The following is a 24,325-nucleotide window of genomic DNA, read 5'->3' on the forward strand; positions in this document are numbered from 1 at the left end:
AAAATGGCTAAATGTCCAATAGTTAACAAAATGAATGTTCAGGGAGTTTTTCAATCTGAGGAGGAGAGACCAGCATTTCCAAGCTCTGCTTTTAGGAGGCGGATCTGCAGTTCTGCTTTGGTTGTTTTTACTTCACTGAATAGCTTAACTGGTAGCCTATGTCTACTGTATCTACTTCATCACTGTTACAACGGTTACACAAGTCAAGTACAAAATATAAATAAAAGTATAAACACTAAATAAAACAAATGTATTATTTGACCAATTTTAAAGTTTTTCTACATTTCCCTCCTGGAATCCACCTTTAAATCCTACTCCCTGTTGGGATCAGGATAATCCAATTTTTTTGGATCAAAGTTATCCAAATCCTACTGACAAATTTCGAACAACACAAACTGGAGGTTTGATCCAGATTAGAGCTAGGATTGGATTCTGTGATCTAATCTGATTTCAGATTCCTTCTTTCCCTTTTGAACAACCCATTTTCAAGATTTGATCCAATCCGATCACCAAAATCCGATCAGCTTACCTTTGAACAACTGGCCCCTGATACTAACTGGTGCGCACCTGAAACTAACTGGTGGGCACCAGTTCATTTTTTTTTTTTTTTACTTAAAAAAAATTTTTTTTCCTCCATTTTTTTTTCTATCAATGGCCCTTTAAGGGCTCTGTATTTTTCTATGATATTTTATTTTTGATTTTTATGATGGTAAAAAAAAAAAATGTTGTTACATTTTTAGCTTTATTTTAAACTTCCATAAAAGTTGAAAAGTTGGACAAGCATTCATTGTCATTATTTTGAAAAGAAAAGGTTTAATTTTCTAATAATAGGTTCTAGTGTTAAGCTTTGAAGATTTATTAAGATGGGCCAACTTGTAAGATCTTATTTTAATTTCCATTTGCTTTGAACTAGTAAAAATAACTTATTTTGGGGATGTATAATATACAGTTTTACGTAATTTTATCTAGTAATTAGCTTTTTACGTTTTTTTTTACCCATTTTAAAACCTAGTGTGGAATTTCTTGTTTCTAGATTTTGATGTCTCACTTCAAGAATTCTTGTAAAGTAAAAATTACTTGCTTCATGGACAGATAATTTGCGTATTTTTGCTGTGCAGAAACCACGAAACAATATTTTTCCATGCAATGTACAGTTGGTTGAAAAACCATCAATTAGGTTTTATTAAGGGCCACAAGAAATCTTCCTGCGCGCCGCCATTGGCCCAGTTTAGCTTAGTCTGTTTAGTTTAGTTTCAGTGAGAGAAAAGTGCTATGATAGACAAGGACCACTGTAGTCTAAGTCCAACAGACCAATCTACTGCCTCAGTCTGTGAAAAGTAAATTGCTACTGAAGAAATGAAACTTACTGAATTCCTTTTGCAATGCTTTATTGAGACACAGAAAAGTATGCAGTATGGAAGCGATTCTGTAGCATAAATTAAAAGCAAAGTCAAAACCAGAAATGCTTTTTCACTTTCACAATGAAGCTGCATTTTCTGACTCAAAATTAAAAACAAAAAGCAATACTTCAAAATTCTTTTTCATTTCCTTCCTCAACACAGCTTATTCTGTCACTTAATTCAAATTAAAATGAAAATGGTATTTGACATTTCATTTAAAAAAAGGTCTCTGGTAAATGTGTAGCATAATTCATTTAGAAATGTCTAATTTGACAATTAAAACGGATTAATAGAAATGCTTTTTAATTTTCAAAGTGAAGCTGCATCAAATGCCTCAAAATTCAAAGGAAAAAGCAATATTTCAAAATGCTTTTTCAATTTATACTTAAAACCGCTTATTCTGTGTCATAATTAAAACGAAAATGCAAAGGGGGGATTGCATTTGCATTTTAACATCCACCCTGCGAAATTTGTAGCAATAATCATTTCTTAAAAGCATTAGCAGAGGGGAGGCGGGGCGATGACGTCACTGCTTTCTCCGTGTGTACGGCCGCTGACTGACGCACACACACGCACCAGGTGCAGACTGTGTTAGCGGCAGAGAAAACGGCTTTGAGTTAGTTGTGAACTTCTGGTCCAGGTCCAGCGGTTTGTGAACAGGACCCGGTTTTAGATGATCTTAATGCGAAAAATGCAGCGGAATGTTCCTTTAGTGCCCTCGCCAATCAGAAGATGTGAATCGTAACCCAACTTCAGCGTCGTCTGACCGCACGGATTTACAAACATATGACCAAGCAGAGCAGGCCCTAAAATATAATCATAACTGTAATAAAAGCACATTATGAAGATAGTCTCCTGCAGCTTCGCGCTGAGTGAGTGTTTTTGGTCCAACCAGCAACGTTTAGCATGGAGAAATCTGCTATCTGTTGATAGGGCCCCAGCTGTCATCAAACAACAAATTCACCGCGAAGCTTCAAATACATTTTGAAGTATTGCTTTTTCATTTTAATTTTGAGTCAAAAAATGCAGCTTCATTTTGAAAGTGAGGAAGCATTTCTGTTAATCCATTTTAAATGTACAATTATACATTTCTAAATGAATTATGCTACACATTTACCATGGAACGTCTTGAAAATGAAATGTCAAATACCATTTTCATTTTAATTTGAATTAAGTGACAGAATAAGCTGTGTTGAGGAAGGAAATGAAAAAGCATTTTGGTGGATTGCTTTTTCATTTTAATTTTGAGTCAAAAAATGCAGCTTCATTTTGAAAATGAAAAAGCATTTCTGGTTTTGACTTTGCTTTTTATTTATGCTACAGAATCGCTTCCATAATGTAGTAGCAGTAAAAGATTAAATTCCTTATTCAACCCCATTATACCCACAGATTAATATGTTTTCATTATGTCTGAAAAGTGAAGCAGAAAGGACAGCAGATGATCTGCATCAAGGTTTTAACCTCAGCAAATATCAAGCTTTAGTTACTGAAGTTCTCAGTGTTTCCACTAAACAACTTCCTTTTCACAGATCCAGTAGTTACTTTTGGACCCTGGTGCATCATTCCAGCTGTTGACTTTTTCGGAACGTCCGAAAAATTCTAAGCAGTTGCCAAGGTGACCCCTATCGACATTATCAAAGCTGTCAATCTTGTCAAAGAACAGTAGTTCCGCTCGATCTTCCTGGTTCCCAACATTGTTAGGTTCTCCTTTAGCCCAATAGTTGACACTGAAAACACAATGACAAACAAAATGTGATTCTTTTAAACACTCTTTTCTCTTAATTAATGATCTATTTTAAACAGACAAACTGCAAATACCAAGGATCAAAGTCTAGGCGTATTCCATTCACCCATGTCCAGGTGTCTCCTGCTTTGTACAGCCCAATCCAGACTTTGCGGTTAAATCCTCCGGCGTAATTCTTTGGTATGAAGACATATGAGTAAATAGTTTAGAAATAAACCTCAGAGTTTCAGAGTTGCCTCAAAATAAACTACTGTTTTTTGTTGGATCTCATTTTTTATCATTTAGTAAAAGCATTTTGTTAGTATTTCCATTTAAATCAGAGGTAAATGGTTATCAGATTAACATTTGTCTCACGTTTTCAGCAGCGTCATTGATGATCAGCAGGTCTGCTCCCTTTGACAAACAGTCGTCTCTACTGGTCTGCCAGTCTGCAGTGGTTGTTGAGAGGTAATAAAGGTGTCCATTGAAAGATTGCCATCTCTCATTTTGAGGCCCAGCTGTTGGAGGAAAGATTTCAAATTCAGAAAGAAATTTAAAATTATGACTAAACAAGAATTGAAACAAATGCGAAAATAACAGTATTTTAGACTTTCTCTCCTTGTAGGAAGACTTTTTGAAAACATAACAGCTGGGATTAATGTCTCCCAAGAAAATCTTGATTCTACATTATTCAGGAAAGGCTCATTGAACTAATGACAGACAAGCAGAAGTTTCAGGTGTTGAGATCAGATGTTTTCATTGTTCCATTCATAATTCTGTGCACACATGAACCTTCTGAACCAAAACACATGAAAAGTGTTTGAATGTCAGTGATCAAACTTTGTGAACTATAAACTTTGTGAGACGGTCTTTGCTATTCACTTTAACAGAACAATTCTAGACAAAAAGATCTAGAAATCACTTCCATATATAATTAAATAAATTTTCAGATTATTTTTAAACGGCTCATGAGTCTCTATTTAGCCCAAATTATTAATTTGAATATGATTTCTTATTTAATGCTTACGTCTGATGATAAACACAACTATAAACCATTGGAACATTTTTCTGCAAATTATTTTCAAAGTAAAATCTTTATAAAGCAAAACTGAAAAGGAGTTAAACATTTTCAATGGCTTTTTTCACCGACTGTCTCCCATTTACTAAAGACATTTATCTTACTCTGTAAGGACAAAGGACTCTTAGCGACCCAAAACCATGTAGTCTAAGATGACAACACCATCCAGTTTCCGGTCTGACTCCACCCCCATGCAAACTTTTTCCTACTTTCCTTTACAAAAAATTTCAAATGTTAGATTTTATTGTCTGTTTGTTTTTTATGTGTTGGTGGAAAAAAAAAACTTTTAAATTTCATCAGCCAATCAGAAAACATTAAGACAACCTTTAAAAGTCTTTTTTTTTTATAAATTGTAGTTTTTGTATTGTGTTAAACTTATTAATGGAGACAGTTTGGTTCTTCACAAAAGTCCTTCAGTTTCTGCTTTAGCCAAATTTGAACCTTCTAGCTACTTATGATTATTGCTGATGCAGTGAAGTTTAGACCAGCATGAATTCAGTTACACTCAATTTTAGATGGTTCAATTGTTGTCAAACTCTCTCCTGTCCCAAAGACTAAGAGGCAAAAACAACAAGTTAGTGAACTTTAAAGAAAGGTGATTGCAGATTTAACATAACCAATAAAAATACAAATAAGCTGAATATCTTTAGAAATAACTTATAATACATTCATGGAATTCAACCCAAATTCAGGTTTTAATAGTTCAGGTTTACAAAAGTTACAACAATTCCCAACTGTAAATGTTCATCAATAGTTTCATGATTTTCTTCAACTAAGGAGAAACAATGACTCCATGAACAGCTGTGTGGTACCTGAGATCAGGGAAAAGCAGACGAGGATCATCCATCGTGGTGAAATCATGGTCCCAGATGTTCACCTGATGCTGCAAAGCAACAAACACCAAGAAGAAGAAGTGCAGAAGGAGCTGATCATGGGGCCTTATTTATGCAAAACCTGAACAAACAGGATGGCATCATCAGCATGTGCATAAACATGTGTGTTAGAGTTAAATAATTATCATTTGCTTGCACACTATAATCTCCATAATATGATTGTCTCATTTCTATCTTTCAGTAAGAAAACAATGACCTGAAAAGTTCTGATTACACGAGAATATGATGTTCTTGTTGTTTCTGATTAAATGACCCACATTCATGTCTGCAACCTTCAGTTTTCAATAAAAGAAGGCTCCATGCACTAGGATGGCAGAACTCCTCTGTGACAGTTCGCGTTGTCACAGACCGATTCTCCTTCTGCAGAAGTCTAGCAAAAGTTCTTCTGTGGTTCTTCTGTTTATTAAGGAATAAGTCAGAACCCTGACATCTTGGTGCCGTGACCCGGATCTCAACATACCCACCGGTGGTGGACTGAGGATGACGCGCTGAAGCCGTGCACGCCTGGAAAATATAGGCTGTCCAGAAGAAAGTCCCGGGAGGTGAATTCTTCGCCGGGCCAGCGTCATAGGTCTAACCCTCATCTGCCAGCGGTGGCTTGACGAGATCCGACCGGAAGTGATGAACCACAGGACTGAGTGAGTTTCGCATACGATCACAGTGTTGAAAATAAAAATAGCAGAAAAGGTTTTCTGGCTAAAACGGGTAACCAGTCCCAGCATGCAAAAGTAAAAAAGCGCTAAAAAAGAAGGAGAGGTATTTTAGAGACCCTCCCTGGATTAGTCCTCCTGTAAAAAGTCAGTACAGGTGGCAGGGAACATTAAAAAATAAAAATAAAAACGTTAAAATTGAAAAATATATAAAATTGTATTACTATATAGAAACACATATAAAATATATATATTTTCGCATAGATATCAAAGTGACCTTGGTGTCAGAGATTCGATCTAGTTCGATCTCCCTGGACCAGGAACTCGGGACATAGCGTGCCATACATCCTGGTTGGCCAAGGTCACCAAAGTAATCTCGGATTGTTTGCATCTTTTCGACAACCTCAAAAGTGTGGACTGCGGACAATTAAAATTGATTTGTGTTTAAATTCATCGGCCTACAGTTGTGACTATGGGTAGTAAATCCCCTGACGGGGCTCCTTTACAGGGGGACGAAAAATATATAGTACAAAAACACCCAAACAGCCTAAAATATATTTTAAAATAATAGATAATGTATGATGTGAAAGGACAACTAAAAACAGAAGAATGGAAAGAAGTAGTTTTTTAACTAGAGACAGTATGAGTGAGATCATGCAGCTGCGTGTGCCTGAGTGAAGCTCTGTTGTCGCAGTAGGCGCGCAGACGGTGTGTGTGTGTTTGTGTGTGTGTGTGTGTGTGTGTGTGTGTTTGTGTGTGTGACCATGAGAGATAGAGAGAAAGAGGAATAGGAAAAAAGAAAAACATGACTAGTCTTACATTAAAGGATTAATTTCAGTGAAATGGTTTATTTTGCTAAGTGTTAATATACCATTAGTTGTTGTGTTGTGTATTTTGTGCTTTTCTTTTAGTTTGGAGAGAACTGTTAAAAGTAATTGTTTGTGTTAGCCTGTGCTTTTAAACTGTAATTCTGACATTAAAATATGAATTGGAGAGAAATTTTTGTAGCTCAGAAACAAAACAGAAGTCTTGGTTATCGGTTCTGAAGCAGAGAGAGATAATGTCTTTTTATTATCGGTGAACCAACTGTATGTGAGAGTAAGAAACCTTGGTTTGATCTTAGATGCTGACCTTAGCTTTGAATAGTGCTGAAATCTTAATTCATGCTTTTATCACAACAAAAGCAGATTACTGTAATGCCCTCCTTTCTGGTGTAAAGAAAACCCTTCTTATCACATGCAGCTAGTCCAGAACTCTGCTGCACGCTTTATAACGAGAACCAGGAAGAGGGAGCACATTCCACCAATCTTAGAATAACTGCACTGGCTGACCCTCAGCTTTAGGATCAATTTTAAGATATTTTAGATAGTTTATAAAAGTGTTCATGTTCTTGATCCTTTTATTTCAGACTTGCTTTTAGCTTTTGAACCCCCCAGAGCCCTTAGGTCCTCAGGCGCAGGCCTGCTGAAGGTCAGAACTAAAATCCACGAATAGGCCTAATTAAATTTTATATTATAATTTATTACATATTTACAGTATTTGTTTAATGCTAGTGTTGTACTTTTTATGTCTTACCTTGTTCCAATTTATACTTTAGGTGTTTTAGACATTTTTATGCACTTTCAGCATTAATTTATTTTAATTTATATTTTCATATATTAGCTGTTTCTTATATTTTAGCTCTTTTACTTACTACTTCTCTTCTTTAAGCTTTTAATATTAATTTCGCCTTTATTTATTGTTGTTTTTGTGTATGTAATCAGGTGCTATAGAAATAAGGTTAATTTTAATTCAAAATTAAATTAAAGCAAAAACACAGAGACAAATGACACCCCCTTACATTGTACTCCAAAAAACTTGATCCTGTAGCCCAAGCTACCAAGCGTAAAAGCAGTTTGTGCTGGATCGATGGCCGTAACCTCCTCACCGGATATAATATTATTTAATCCTTTACACAACTTTTAGTCCTTCATACAGTTGACATTTCACTCCTACAAAGCAAAATAAACTTGCTTTCCCCCATTAGCAGACTTTATCATAAGAATGATAAAGCAGAAGAAGCTGTCCAGTGCAAATTTACTGCCATCTGACTCTTCATCTCCACAGGAAAGCTCACCAGTGAAACCAGGCGACTGGGTGTTCATCAAGGTCCAAAAGAGGAAGAACTGGACCAGCCCATGGTGGGAAGGACCATACCAAGTCCTCCTAACAACACCCACGGCAATAACAATAGCTGAACGCCCCAGCTGGATACATCACAGTCACTGTAAGTTGCAGTGTGCACCAGAGGCCTAAAGGAGGCTGTTGTGGTGAAGTCTGACTACAAAGGGGTTCCGTCTTTTAGTGGCGGTTCGTCTCAATCCTCAGCGAAGAAACCAGCCAAACCCAACATCCATTAGAACTTGGATCTTTGAAGTGACTCAACAACCTAGCAGCATGGAAGCCCCACTGCTGGGAGACCGCAGCAGGTGGGTGCGGAGCTGCGCTGTGACTGTAGCATGTTGTCTTTCCTAGCAATGGAGAAACCGGGAGAAGGCGGTATCAACCTAGCCCGCCGCTAATGGGATCTGTATGAAAAGACAACTCACCTCAGTATTGCCACCCACCATCATTCCTACAGTACCAATCACTGGTGGCAACTAATGAACAGAACTGCACACGACAGCAACATCACTAGTTGTTGTGTATGCACCTTCATGCTGTATGCCTCACCCAATACAGGCCTCCACCCAGGCAACATAACCAGGAGACAAGATTGCCTGTACGAACTCAGCACAGATCCTGGCTACAACCGATCTAACGGAGACGCATCTTCATGAATAACTGTCCCTAACCCTCACCCCGCACGACGGAAACTGGCTCACTGGAGTTCCACATGAACGCCCTACAAATGACTACCACTACTTGAGTCCCATGGGAGTTCCGCATCTGGGGTGGAGGAGCAAAATTCGGACAATCACTTCTTCCATGGATCGGAGTGGCAGAAGTAAGAGACCTCATCGAGATCAACAGGTACGCATTGCAGAAACTCCTTAGCACCACCTACACGTTTTCCAATGCATCAGCAGCAGAGATGTCGGCCATTAGAACTATGGTTCTGCAAAATCGACTCGTGCTCGACCTCCTAACTGCATCATCAGGAGGTGTGTGCAAAATGGTTGGAGACACCTGCTGCACTTTCATCCCGGACAGCGGCAGTGATGGACAGGACATTTCTACCGCACTGCACGACTTAACAGGGCTGCAAGCCTACGTTAAGTCTGCGACTCCCGGTGCCAGTCCCACCAGTGACATCTGGTCCTGGCTGACCACAGGCCACCTCCTGCGGAAATTATTGACCCCTATGCTCATCGTTTTGTGCATGTTTAGTATTTTTACAACATGCGCTCTGCCTTGTGTCATGTCCATGATCGCAAAGGCTACCATGCAGACTTTCAATCGTTACCAGCTTGTCCAACAAGCTGAAGATGACCCCTCCCCACGTGAATACTCCTACTCCAGAGGCATCGTATGAATCTCTCACACTGAAAGTGCAAAAGCAAGTGGTGAAATGATGTTGTGATGCCCTGTTCTTATGATTAAAAACCATGTTTCACGTTTGTACCTTCCCCTTATGGTGTTTACTTATGACATGTTTGAAATGATAAAATGGGAGGGATGTTAGAGTTAAATAATTATCATTTGCTTGCACACTATAATCTCCATAATATGATTGTCTCATTTCTATCTTTCAGTAAGAAATAATGACCTGAAAAGTTCTGATGATACGAGAATATGATGTTCTTGTTGTTTCTGATTAAATGACCCACATTCATGTCTGCAACCTTGAGTTTTCAATAAAAGAAGGCTCCATGCACTAGGATGGCAGAACTCCTCTGTGACAGTTCGCGCTCTCACAGACCCATTCTCCTTCTGCAGAAGTCTAGCAAAAGCTCTCATCTCCTGTGTGGTTCTTCTCTTTATTAAGGAAAAAGTCAGAACCCTGACAATGTGTCTGCCCCCGGGGTGGGCAATCCCAGGCCTCAAGGGCCGGTGTGTCTGCATGATTTCCAGATAGTCTCGCCCTACTTAGGGCTGATCAGGTGTGTCCAGCCAATCAGAACATGCCAGAGCAGGGTACATTGGAAAACATGCAGGAATGCGGCCCTCAGCTCCCACCTCTGGTCTAACCCCTTTATTTAGCTTTGGCTTTCTTCCAAAAGACTGAACCCAGATCCTAAAATGAATCAAATAAAGGAAAATCAATTATAATGACCTCAAGTCATGGAAGCCAGTTTATATTACAGTACATACTGATGATCATATTACCATTTTTGATAGAAAAACGCCCAACCTGAGTACATAAATCAGAAATATCCTTAAGTATTCTGACAGAAAACTATACAAGGAAGCACACAAATGATTAAATATTAGTTATGTCTCTGGATTAAGAAAGTAAAAAGTGTAGACCAATGTTGAGCTAAAGACACGTGTCGTGATAACCCTCCCACGTCTCTTAGGCTGATTTGAGGATCAGGTAACTTTGCATGGGAAGTCTGCTGCTGCTCTCAGCCTCTGCTTCTGCCGAGGACCATTTCAGCGAGGTAGCTTCTCAGTCCTAAACCGGAACCATTTTACCTCTTTATTTCATAAATGACTTTTTTTTCCGCCTTGCTGCCATTTTAGTTTTTTAAAAATGCTGTAAAGTGATAAAAACCCAATACGTCCCTCGCTCTCAGGCTGGAGAGATCGTCTAAGGGGGGGAAGATAGGTTGGGGTGGAGAAAAACGCAGAGCATGGCGAGAGGGAAATGGAAAAATGGAAGTCTGGGCCTGTTGTCCAGTCACTGAGCGGAGCTGGAAGTCTTTCGAATTGCAGCTGTGACCCTTGAGCAGGGCGTATCTCCCTAAGGTGTCTATTGAAAGATTGCCATCCCTCATCTGTTGGAGGAAAGATTTCAAGTTCAGAAAGGATCTAAAATTATGATTAAACAAGATTTAAAGCAAAGAAGAAAATATCAACAGTAAAAGTCAGATTTATCAGCTATTAGGACAGTTTCTTGTAGATCTTAAGACACTCAGTCTCATATCATCAGGTCCTCCACAGTTATCCTTTCTTCTTGATTCTAGTTTTCTTTCTTTCCTCTAAAACAACATTTCCAAACCCTGGTCCTCAAGTGACCATTGTTCTGTTTTTTTTAATCCAACCCTGATCAAATACAACTTCCTTAGATGACTGTCAGTGTCAGGCTTCTGCTAATGAGCTCACTTTTAATTTGATCTAGTGAACCAATAAGACGGTGTATTGATGAGGCCCTAAACATGACAAATAAAGCAATAATAGGGAACTCAGTGAGCGGCAATGTTATTGTATTTTAGACTTTCTCTCCTTGTAGGAAGACTTTTTGAAAACATAACAGCTGGGATTAATGTCTCCCAAGAAAATCTTGATTCTAAATTATTCAGGAAAGGATCATTGAACTAATGACAGACAAGCAGAAGTTTCAGGTGTTGAGATCAGATATCGTAATTGTTTCATTCATAATCCTGTGCACACATAAACCTTCTGAACCAAAACAAATGAAAAGTGTTTGCATGTCAGTGATCACATTTTTGAACAATGAACTCTGTGAGACGGTCTTTGATATTCACTTTAACAGGACAGATCCAGAAAAAAAGATCTAGAAATCACTTCCACATATATAATTGGATTAAATTAAATAAACATTCTGAATTTTTTGAAACAGCTTATGAAACGCGATATTGCCCACATATGCCCACTATATGAAAATAGTTTTTTCATGTAATGCTTACATCTAATGATAAACACAACTATAAACCATTTTCTGCAAATTATTTTCAAAGTAAAATGTTTAAAAAGCAAAAATAAAAAAGCAGTTAAACATTTTCAATGGCTTTTTTCACCGACTGTCTTCCACTTACTAAAAACATTTATCTTACTCTGTAATGCGTCTCTCTGTTTAGTCACAGAAGTCAACTGGGAACCTGTGGAGTTAAAAAGAAAAGATGTTTTTTAAGACAATCAAAGAAACAACATTTTTCACAGCTTTTAAATAATCCATGCATTCCCCTAATCAATTATTTGTTAATTTATTTTACTGTTTGTGCCAAAATCTAAAAATTAAATTAACACAGGTTCCTGACTTTCTCACACTTACTGAGGTCAGTCACTTGTTGTTGCAGTGAGCTTCTCTGGGCATTTGCTGAGCTCAGCAGTGAATCTGTGGGAAAAATAGAAAGATTTTCTTTTACAAGAGGAAAAACTTTCTTTTTTTATCTTAATTAAGAGTTTTAAGTACAACAAAAAGTAAAAGAAGATTTGTACAAAACTTTCTTGGTTGTAAAAGTTGGCCCACATTTTTAAACTGTATTTACAGGGAAATGTTTAATCAGCAGTTCATTAAAGAATCGTTTATTTCATTTGACTGTTTTTACCAAAACATTTCGAATTAAATCATCAGAAGCCACAACGTCAGTTGTCATTGCTATGCTGATGATACCCAGCTGTACATAGCTATGTCTCCTGATGACACAAGACCAATAAAAGCACTTTTTAACTGTATTTTAAATGTGATTTTAGATGTACTTCCTCCCTAATGTGTTCCAGCTGTGCCTCATTGTCTTCTCTATATAAGCAGTGGCTTCTTTTCGAGCTGCTGCCAGATTGTCTTTCTTTCACTGTGAGCAATCCAGCCTTCTCTCCAGAGTTCTTAGAGCTTTTGTTCCTGATTTATTCCTCTTTTTTTTTGGATGGCCTCCTGAACTTATGTTAAAGACTCTGATTCTGCCACTCCCTGACTCCACCATTGTGTACGCCTGAGCTGCACCTGATACATTGGCCCCTCTGATATGCTTCAGGATTGATTTTAAGATACTTTTAACCATTTTTAACTTTTAACTAATGTTCTGGCGCCTTCTTATTTATCAAATCTTTTATTAAAATATGAACCCTCGCCGAACCCGTGATCCTCTGGCTGTGGTCTACTGTATTAACCATTAAACCGGTAGAAACCAAAACCTACAGAGATGCTGCTTTTTAACATTATGGCCCCCGTTTGTGGAACAGACGGCATAGTGCTGCGGATAGCATTAATACTTCTGAGAAAAAGCTCAGAACACATCTTTTTAACCTGACTTTTAGCTAATTTTCCTACTTTTATTAATGTATTTATCCATTTTATCTTGTTTTATGAAATTTAGGTAATCAATGATTTATTTTAATTGACCTTATTTCAATGTTTTATTGTTTATTGGTTTATTCCCTTTATCTGTATGTTTACTCTTTAATTCTCATTTTTATTTTCATTTTTATCTCCAGTGCTTCCTCAGCTGGAACCTCTACCTCTGGTTCGGCTGCTGATCAGCAGCTGCAGCTCTACATGGGGACCTGCAACACCACTTTGCTGTGGTGGAGCGGTCCCCACCTGTGATTCTGCAAATGGCTGGCTATGCAGCTGTTCACAGAGAGGGAGGTTCCAATTATTATTAGCGTTTCCAATAACAAACATTCTGATTTTGTGCTCAGCCTATTTCCTCATTGTCTTTCCCCATCAGTTAGGAGGTGGGAGGTGTGAGACGTGTGGGGTTGTGTGTAGTTATGGGGAGGGGGCTCTCTTAATATTCATTCTTGTTTTCATAATATTTATTTGTTTTGTGTTTAATTTAAATCACTTTGTGTTATGCTTTCATAAGACAAATTGTATATGAATAAAGTTTGATTTGATTTGATTGATTTAAATCAACACAGGATCCTGACTTTCTCACACTTACTGAGGACATTCACTTGTTGCTGCAGTGAGTTTCTCTGGACATTCGCTGAAATCAGCTGTGAATCTGTGGGAAAAATAGAAAGAAAGCTCTGCAAAAAGCTGCAATTCTTTCTTGACTGCAACAGTTGGTCCACATGTTTGAACTGCATTTACAGGGAAATGTTGAATCAGCAGTTCATTCAAGAATCATTTATGTCATTTCCCTGATGCCTGCACACATTTTTGCCTTTCCTTTTTATCATATTAAGACAGAGTAAAAAGCAATGACATTTTTGCTTCTTGCTTTTGATAAGTAACACACAATAAATGTTTTTCCGGGCATGTTTTTTTCAATATGCTCCAATATTTGGTTTAACAGTTTAAGTGTTTAAAGTGGTGACATGTTTTACAGTTTTTGCATGATTTAAGCTCCTGCCGAGTCACAAAACAGAATTCTGAAAAAGGAATATTTAATTTTGGCCCAGCAGCAGAGCGGCGACCTCTCAAGGCGGGACTCAACATCAGAAACTTACTGACTAAATTAAAAAATAGTTATTATTTCCTACTTACCACATGAAATCAGTCCTCGTTTCAGAAGATTTTGTTGGTTATTACAAGCTTGGATCACAGAGGCGTCTAAAAAAAGACCAGCCAGTTGTTTCTTTTTTTTTCTTTAATAAAGTTCTAAAGTGGCTAAATGTGTTGGTTTGATGAAAAGGTGTAGCTCGATGCTTAACCAATCCGCTTTATTTATTTTGTATCATTCCTTTATAATGGCATATTTGAATTACTGTATTGAAGTGTGGGGAAATTGCTACAAAACTAATTTGCATCCTTTAGTTATACTCCAAAAGCGAGCCATCAGATTAGTTCACAAAGTTAAATATAATGAGCACACCAATCCACTTTTTCTTAATACATTTAATTTAAAATTGCAGGACTTGGTAGATTTTAAAACGGCCCAAATCATGTATAAAGCTTCAATAAATTCTCTGCCGACCAACATTCAATCTTTATTTCAAAACAGAGATGCTGTTAATAGATATAAATTGAGAGGAATCAACAAATTCTGTCAACCCAAAATAAGGACAACATTAAAATCGATGTGTATCTCAGTAAAGGGTGTCACACTCTGGAACAATTTATCGGACGACATGAAAACTTGTAAAAATCTTGTTCATTTTAAAGTTATGTTTAAAAGATATATAATGAACGTGTACCAAGATGCAATGTAACAATGATGAGTATGTGTAGTCTTGGACTTTGGAAGGATCATTACCAAAGTGGTTGTTTTGTTTTATTTAGTTTTATTCTGTTGTTGTTTCCTTTATGGGGGGTTTGGTGTTGGTCGGAGTTTTTGGGCATGTCTGTCTGTCGTCATCAGGTGTTTTTTGTATGTTAGCGTTATTATGTCAAATGTTTAATTTCATTGTTTTGTTGTTATGATTGTTGTTGAGTGGGGGTTTGAATTTTTATAAGCTTTTGCTTCTTCCATCCCCCTTTCAAATCTTATTTTCCAAGTCATGTATTGACTTATATTTTCTTTTCCAGGTAAAGGTTGATTTGATTTGAAATAAACTTGTTACTACTACTTAGAAAGCAGATCTTATTCTTACTGTAGAATTGATCACATTTAATTAAAGTTTCTTATTTTTATACTCACTGCAGCGACATGAGATCCCCTTTTTTTGAGCCAAGAGTCTGTTGTAGCTGGCCTTCAGATCTGAAAAAAAAATTATATTTTTAATTTCAACTATGAAATGTTCATTTTTGTTTTAGTCAGATTTTCTGCTTCATTCTTTCTTTCAGCTGCAACAACTATTAGCTTGAACTGTATTAACATTAACATGCTTTTTCACTTTATTTTGAAAAATGTATTTCAAAACCATTAAATATTGTGTAAGAAAGTTAGAAATCTGAAATGAAAAATATAGAAACTATTACGACTTAACATGAAATTCATGATAAAAATATCGAAAAAAGCTGTTTCATTTATTACAAACAATGAATAGTTTTAAAACTAAGCACCATTAAAACTAAAATAATTATGAGATCATAATGATTTGGTGTTCTTTTTTTTAATAAAAAAGGATTAAACAATAATCACGTAAACAACTATAGAAAGCCAAAAAATCTTCTAACTTACCAGCAATTGGTTTGCTCATCCCAGCAATGATTGCAGCCAGAGAACTTGGTGCCACAGCTGTAGAAAATAAAATATGAATAAGCTGTAAAGCACAGCATCATTCTTCATCTAAACTACAGCTAACATAACAGCTTAAAGAAAAGATTTGTTGAACGTAGTTATAAAAAACTAGAATTTAGGGATTTTCTTAAACTAAAGCTCAGAAAACATTAAAACAACCTTTAAAAGTAATTTTTTTATGAGTTGTAGTTTGGCAAATTCATACATATAAATTATAGAGCCAGACTCTGTGTGTTAACCTTACACAAATGATTAAATATTAGTCATGACTAAACAGTGCAGACAAATGCTGCAATAAAGACACATGTTGTGTTAAAGACACTCATCTATCACTTTATTACACACACCATTGTAGTACCAGGTTGACAGTTTTTGTCTTCAGATCTGCCCTCAATCATTATACTGTAATCATCAATTGAAATAAAAATTAATAAAATGTAAAATCTTCTAACAGCTGTTATCTAACCATAGAGTTGAGTTAATCAATGTGGCAATGAGAGAACAAGAAGCAAACAAACTCAAAAAGACATTTGTGGCCTGAACAGTTAATAAGCTTTGAAAGTTCCACATTTTGACTTTGGTCAGGTTTATTTTCTTTCCTGCTTGACATTTAGCTTTTGGGATCTTTTGTCCTTAGTGACTGACAACACGGTTCCAGGTCCAAGATGGAGATCTCCGTTTCTTTTGGGTTCTCCATGATTCTCAGCTGTCATCTTATGGGGCTTTTCCAATGACTTCTAACTGCATGTTTTCTTCTGCTTCTGGTCAAAGCAATGAGTCCCTCCACTGTCATGATAAGTCTTTGCCAAAAGAAGAGGAAATTTAAGATTTTAAATACTTTTTCAAGAAATAAAATAAATATTTAATAAAACCTGTAATGTATTTATGGTAAATATTTAGATATGTTTATGCTTATGCTCTAAAATATTAAAATAGAATTTACTAAAAAAAAGATCCGCTGCTTTTCTCTAACTGCGAGTTCCCAACTCATAATTTCTTAAAAGTCAGGAGATGTAACAGAAAACTCAACAAACACACACGTGTTCTTCTTTCTGACACGTGCAAATATTTAGTAACACATTAGAACAAACTGAATCATCACGGTTTTTGTTGACTTTGCATTGTGTTTCTTTAATTTACGTTTGTTTGTTCTTTATTATGACTTGTAGCTGAGATATTTTAACAATCATTTAGGGAATTTGCTCCTGAGCTTGAATCACAGTCATCAGGAATTACACTACTTACATAAACTTATGGATGTTGTTATTTACATCAGTGCTGTTCCTATTTGGACTGACATCTGAGGAAATATGTAAAAGTTCCCTTTGATATCACTAATAATGAATGAAAAGAAAACTACATTCATTATTTTAATATGTATTACTTCAAAATTTAAGACCATAAAAAGGTAGCACCAAAAAACAGAAAGGCCTTTTCAATAGCAGGTATTTCAATCACGTGCGGAAGTAACAGCTTGACAGAAACATGTCATGCTCCTCACTAGGAATGCTAATGAAACAGCATTCTTATCAATTAAGAACAGTGTGTCGTGAGTTTTTGCACTCCGTGCATTTTTTTCCATTCTTTTTATTGTTATAAAAATGAGCATATCTGCCGGCTCAAACTTAGACATATGAAAGTTCAAGAAATATAAGTAATTAAGATGGAAAAAAGATTATTAGAGTAATGTGACATTTAGTTACATAAATATGTAAATTTGAGTTGTAAGAACAATTATTGAGTTTGAATAAATTTAACTAAATTATTTAAATTATTTTTCAGCCGTGTTACTTTTTTGACGGACTTATAATCTTTATCTGCCGTCATTAAAATCTCAGACTCCGTCTCAAGTGTTGCGCTCTCTTTTTATTTTCTCCACACGTTTCCATGGTGACTCCAGAAATCGGCGATCTATTGAGAATGTCTTTATGTACCGTGCGTTAACCCCGGGGTTACCAAGTCGAGCGTAATTACGCCTACTCATTTCTGGTCTTTTGGAACCGACATACCCAGAGTAAGCAAGTTCAGGCGGATTTCAGCCAGAGTTCAGGCTCAAAGTCAGGCTAGTTTAAACATGCTTCCTGGAATACCCCCCTGGAGAAAATCCACGGAAGCAGAGACCAGAGAGAGAACAGTATTCAACTTTCAGTTGAAATGATGAACAAACCTCAACCAATCAGGGCCTACTATAGCTGGTTCCTCATTGTGTTCCGTTTTTCTAACATTTTGTTAACTCGATCAAACATTCCGATTCATGAGTTTCTCTGTTATTTTCTGATGACTGTGCTTCAAATTCAGGAGAAAATTCCCTGAATCATTGTTCAAACTCAGGTACAAGTCATGAACAAACACAAGTACATTGCTGCAATGTGTTTTAATGTGTTACTAAATATTTGCTTGTGCTAAAAAAAAGAACACGTGTGTGTTTGTTCAGTATCCCCTGACTTCCAGGAAATTATGAGTCGATAACTCACAGTTGGAGAAAAGCAGTCGATAAACCAGCAAAGTAATCTATTCAAAATTTAGCTAAGTTTAATGTTTCTTTCAGTTTTTACATTTCAAAGCTTATAAGCTAGTCTGAAAAATTCTAAACATAATTAAATTACTTTCTTTTTATGAAATTTGATCTGAATGGCACAAATTTTAAGAAGACTGAAAAGGAATTAAATATTGTTTGAGATATTCTGAGTAACTGAGGTTGATACACTTGAAGATGTATAATAGCCAGTAAAGTTGACGTCGAGAAGATGGGGGAAGCCAGCACAGTTGCTGATATATTAGACAGTGGTGAGTCCTAAACGACAGCGGAGAATAAACATACTAAAAATTGTATGTAATAAACATTGTATGTATAAATCCATATTATAAGCAGGACGCTTGGTGGCCTAGTGTTAGGTTTTTTTGTCTTGAAGTCGTAGCCCGTTCTTCCATCTGTTCCTCTGTCCCTGCACTGATCCCTCATCCATTTGCGAGGAAACCTTCGACGAACAACTTTTCTCGTGTTGCACGCTGCTGAACTACTTTTAGCGCTCAAGTGACTGAAATACCAAAGATTTTCAAACATGATTGAAATTAATAAAGTTTGGCCTCAATTACAAAAGGGGTTTATTCAGACATACCTTTGGTTTGTCTGAAGATTAATAACCCCTCTTGTTAAAGTAAAATATGTCCAACACAAGAGGCCCTCAGCTCTCATCTGTCTGCCCAGCTGTTGGACAAGACAAGTTGGCAGTGGCGCCACCAGGGGGTGGCCAGGGGTGGCCGTGGCCACCCCTGTCCGACACCTGGCCACCCCAGTGGCCTCCCCACGGTCACGATAAGCTGATAAGCTGTGGTAGCATCAGTTGTGCGTTTCATCCCAAATGCACAGCCAGCAAGCGGGCAAGTCGCTCTGATCACCTAAATCGGCCCACACCCCCTCCCCTCCCTGTTGTCTTTGAGTGCGCAGACATCTAAAGACGTGCCGCTAGACGCAGAACACGAATACAACGCGGGGTTCACTTCCGCGTTCGAACCCTCAGAACCGCCGAGCCGGTTAGACACAGGAGCCAGTATCAGTTGCTAAAGATGAACTTTCTTTATTACTTTTTCCTTAAGTCCAAAACGGCGACTGAAGTGCGCGTGTACGCGCTCCACACACTCACACGCGCTCTCCCCCCTCTCTTCCTGCCTGCATCGCGTGAGCACCGGTTTCAGCACAAATGCAAGCACGCACACATGCGCGCGCACGCGCGCATACAGGCACACAATCACACATCCCAAAACACTACATTTCTTTTCATGCCTGTTACCTATTTTCTATGGGGTCTTTCAACAATCTGTTTACTGTTCTTTAGATCACCTGATCTTTATTGTGTGCAAATAATTGGTGCAAATACGCCACATCATTAACAGTGGTGGATGTGCCATTACTTTTTAAAAATACGTAAAAAAGGATGTCCCTGTCACATGCGCCTCTCATTTCATGGCACTATTGGTTGTTGTGTTACAGCAACATTTTGATGTGTTTTTGTCCTGTTTCCACATAGTTACATATAGACATTAGTTGATGCTTGTGTAAGTCAATTTTCAGAGAATGAAGAGAAATTCAACATATATTCTTATTTTAAGAAGAAAAGTACATCAGAAGGAAGGAAAGCGATTGTAGGGGAACAATAGAGGAGTAGTGAGGAGGAAGAAGATGAGACAGAGCAGCATGATCCTCAGCTAGCATGAATGCCAGAAGACAATGAGGAAGACAAAGATGAGACGGCATCAGATGAGGGACAGTCAGCATCATTGGTCAGAGAAGCAAGGCAGAACTCAGCAAAAGGGGCTCCACCTGTTCCTGTACCAACTGGTGAAGTTAGAATTATGTTGCCCTATTAATAAAACTGTTTTATGTTTATTAGCCTGAAAAGAAATGTCTACAGAAATAATTAATAATTACCATGGAAGGGTATTGTTATTTTTATTTCAGAACAACTGATTTCAATTTTTGTTCATTATAGATTTATCCCAGTCAAAAGTCGAACACCCCAAGCAGACAGACCTAAGCATGAAATAGAAACAAAACAAATAAAAATATATCAGTATAGTAGTATCTACTAATGCAGTGTTTTTCAACCAGTGTGGTCAGGTGTGCCGTGGGAGATGCCCTCATTAACTGATCTAAAAACATTTACCATCTCCAGGATTTCAGCTCTGTGTTCATCCAAACAAACCCTGATAAAACACTGAGAAGTTAGGAATATGAGAGATCGTAAAATACTTTTTTCTTAGTGTTTATTTGATTCTATTAAAGACATTTTGATAAGAATGACGGTACCGCGATTTAACTCCAGTATTAACTGTTTTCTGAAATGTCCCGCCCCTTTTACTGTCTCCACCAATCATTCTTGGAGGCTTAATCACATGTCCTCAGTCTGACCAATCAGAAGTGGTTAAAGTTTTCACACCCTTGATTCGATTAAGCTCATAAAGTCTCTCAGTTCTAACAAAAATACCAGCCAAAGCTCGTCTTTAGCGGTGTAGCTTTCCACAGAATCCGGTGTCAGAACGTTGAACAAGTGAACAAAACAAAGAAGCTCAGAGGCGCTAGTCTGTCTGCCATCACTACATCTCCCATGATGCATTGGGTTAAAGTGACAGCATCTCGGCGCACAATGGGCCTCTCCTCTTAACGTCTTGAAACAACAACAAACACACATCAAACGTTTTTTAAATCTTCTAACTTAACTCTTATTCCATCTTTTAGAAAAACAGCTGCAACTTCCATCTTTTTCTACCACAATTATCACAAAAATGCATGTGAGATTGTGGAGGGGCTGCAGATCATACAGACAGGATTTTTGTCAAGGTTAAAGTGTGCCGTGGCTCAAAAAGGTTGAAAAACACTGATCTGATGATATCTACTAGAATCTATAGTAGTATCTACTAAAAGTTAATGTTCTACAAAGTATCAGTAGGCATTTAACTTTCTGTTGGTTTTCTAAAGGTTGTTTTACTACGTTTAGTACAATGAATTTTAAAAATATGGGTCAGGGTTTTTGTTTGCCACCCCAAGATTTAATGTGGCCCCCTACCGGCCACCCCCATGAACAATTTCTGGAGGCGCCACTGCAAGTTGGAAAAAAAAAAAAAAACGAAAAAAAAAAAAACAGATTCCTGTCGATTTTTGAAAAAAAAAAAATTTCAGAATAGAAGATCGTTCAAATTTAGTCGTTTTTCCTCCCCTTACCAAACTTTATAACTCAAGTGATCATAGGTGCAACTGAGAGAATCCATCCAACCATCCATTCATCCATCCATCCATCCATCCGCAGCCGTTTAAAAAAAGATGTCCAGACTTCCATCTCTGGGGCTAAAAAGACCTTTTAAATAAAAGATTATTGAAACTTAAAAGAAATGAAAAATAACCAGGTATAATTAATTTTTTCTTCTGCGACCTGGTGCCAATTGATCCATGGGCCGGTACCGGTCCACAGCCCGGGGGTTGGACACCACTGCCCTAAGTGACTGTTAAAACATCTCAGCTACAAGTCATAATGGGTATACATGGGTATCCATGGGTTCCGGGTTATAGCACAGAGGCTGACGGCGGCTATACAACTATATTCAAATGACTTAAAACGTTGATTTTACTCCAAAAAAGAGAGCTGACCATGGCCCTGAAGAAAAACAAGGACTACGGAGACCTTAAAAAGATTCTTGATAGAGTTGAATCTTGTTGTCAATGCATTAAATTGGAAGGTCATTAATGAAAATTATAAATAAATGGGTACCAAGTGAGGAACCTTGTGTGTGGTGGAACGAGCAGTAGAAGGCAAGGACAGCAAACAATTTTATCAAAAATATTTACATTTATTTTTCAAAATGTGTAAATGGGCAAAAATGGGCCCTTAAAAGAGGTCAAAGTAACAAAATTAACTCAAGCTTTAAATGTGACAGAAGACAACTGAACAGACAAACCAACATAATTGAACTGACCTCCCTAATTGCAAACACAAGGGAACATATATAGTGGCTGATCAAACCAACTAGACACACAAGGGGGAACTAAAAAAGACTAAGACAAAATACAGAGAACAAACTAAACTAATGTCCAACATGGGATAAATTAACATACACAATGAATGAAACTGAGGACCAACAAAATTGGAACTAAAGTAAAGAAACACAAAAAGAGATCCTTGTCCACTGGGTGATGGTTCAGACCAATTAGCTGCCTGCTGAATATAAGGCCTCTGCTGACTGGCATGCGTTGTTGTGTCAGGCCTGACTTGATGGTTCCAGCAGCAGATGTCAGCAGCAGCAACAATGGTTCCCTTTAGCACTGGTAACTCAAAGCATAACATCAAATTAATAAAGCAAATTTTAATAAAGTAAACTGAAACATGTTAATAAATTTTATGATCAAATGTGTATTATTTTTGAAAAAGAAATGTTAAGTATATGCAAAAAAATAAAGTGAACAGATATATGTAGGGTGTGGTGCAGGAAGTTACTGCCCTGATGGTGTGGCAGCGTAGGCAGCGATTACATTGTGGAACAGATTTGTCTATCCTTGTAAAATTGGAATAGCTGCCTTTAAAAAACCCACACTGCTGAAGATAAAAAATGTATGAGTAGAACCAAAAGAGAGAGGATCTATCAAAGCGAATAGAATGAGGTTTTTCCAATAACAGATCAATCTACCATGTCAAAAGCTTTGGTAAGGTCAATAAATAAGACACCAGTAAACATGTCATCTAAATGAGAGAAAATATCAGACACTTTAACAAGGCTAAAGTAGTAGAAAAATGCTTTTTAAAACCACATTGGAATGGAGATAAAATATTAATTGACATCATAGACATCATAGAACTCATCATCACATAATAACCAGGTATAATTAATTATTTCTTCTGCGACCCGGTGCCAATTGATCCACGGGCCCGTACCGGTCCGCAGCTCGGGGGTTGGACACCATTACCCTAAATGACAGTTGAAACATCTAAGCTACAAGTCATAATGGGTATGCATGGGTATGCATGGGTTCCGGTTCCAGGTTACAGCATGGACCAGTTGGGCTGATGGCGGCTATACAACTATATTCAAATGACTTAAAAAGTTGATTTTTCTCCAAAAAAGACAGCTGACCATGGCCCCTAAGAAAAACCAGGACTACGAAGACCTTAAAAAGATTCTTGATGATATCAAAGCTACGTTGTATCCCTTTATGGAACAAGTGACCGCCAAGCTAACTGAGTGTGTTACTCAACACAATGCAAAGTCAATAAAAACGGAGACGATTCAGTTTGTTCTAATGTGTTACTAAATATTTGCTTCTGCTAGACAGAAGAACACGTGTGTGTTTGTTGAGTTTTTTGTTGCATCTCCTGACTTCTAGAATATTATGAGTTGGGAACTCGCAGTTAGAGAAAAGCAGCTGATAATTGTGGGTTAAATTTAACATTTCATTCTATTTAAATTTTTTAGAGCATAAAAATAAAAATATCTAAATATTTACCATAAATACATTACAGGTTTTTATTAAATATTTATTTAGATTTTTTTTTAAAGGAATTAAAATCTTACATTTCCTGCTCTTGTGGCAAAGACTTCTTATTACAGTGGAGAAACACCGAAGCAGAAGAAAACCTGCAGTTAGAAGTGGAAAAGCCCCAGAAAATGACAGCAGAGAATCATGGAGGACCCAAAAGAGACGGATATCTCCAGCTTGGACCTGGAACCGTGTTGTCAGAGACTGAAGAAAAAAGATCCCAAAAGCTAAATGTCAAGCAAGAAAGAAAATAAACCTGACCAAAGTCAAAATGTGGAACTCTCAAAGCTTCTAACCTGCTCACAGATGTCTGTTTAAGTTTGTTTGTTTCTTGTTCTCTCATTGCTGCAGTGATAAACTCATCTCTATGGTTGGATAACAGCTGTTAGACGATTTTAAATGTCTTATTTTCCTTTCAAAAGATGATTCCAGTACAAAGATTCAGGGCAGATCTGAAGACAAAAAGGGTCAACCTGGTATTACAACAGTGTTTGTAATAAAATGATAGATGAATGTCTTTAATACAAAATGTGTCTTTATTGCAGCATTAGTCTGCAATTTTTACTTTCTTAATCCAGAGTCATGACTAATATTTAATCATTTGT

General features: G+C 37.2%; 1 protein-coding gene and 1 long non-coding RNA gene across 2 annotated transcripts; one reads left to right on the forward strand and one right to left on the reverse strand.

Moving 5' to 3' along the window:
- Positions 1-1,377: 1,377 nt before the first annotated feature.
- LOC111946301 (C-type lectin domain family 4 member K-like) lies at positions 1,378-15,689 on the reverse strand. Its single transcript, XM_078955548.1, has 8 exons — positions 15,638-15,689; positions 15,155-15,214; positions 13,514-13,576; positions 11,902-11,964; positions 11,684-11,728; positions 3,499-3,641; positions 3,219-3,319; positions 1,378-3,127 (listed from the first exon to the last, which is right to left on the reverse strand). Exons 1-8 carry the CDS (start codon positions 15,654-15,656, stop codon positions 2,908-2,910), a joined length of 714 nt encoding a protein of 237 aa, XP_078811674.1. The 5' UTR covers positions 15,657-15,689; the 3' UTR covers positions 1,378-2,907.
- Positions 5,141-9,601, forward strand: LOC144996444 (uncharacterized). The gene is made up of 2 exons (XR_013659404.1): positions 5,141-5,732; positions 7,851-9,601. It is a non-coding gene; the product is annotated as an uncharacterized LOC144996444 (long non-coding RNA).
- Positions 15,690-24,325: the final 8,636 nt, after the last annotated feature.

Source organism: Oryzias latipes, chromosome 1, assembly GCF_053564925.1.
Source record: "Oryzias latipes strain Hd-rR chromosome 1, Olatipes_Hd-rR_3.1".
Classification (NCBI taxonomy): domain Eukaryota; kingdom Metazoa; phylum Chordata; class Actinopteri; order Beloniformes; family Adrianichthyidae; genus Oryzias; species Oryzias latipes.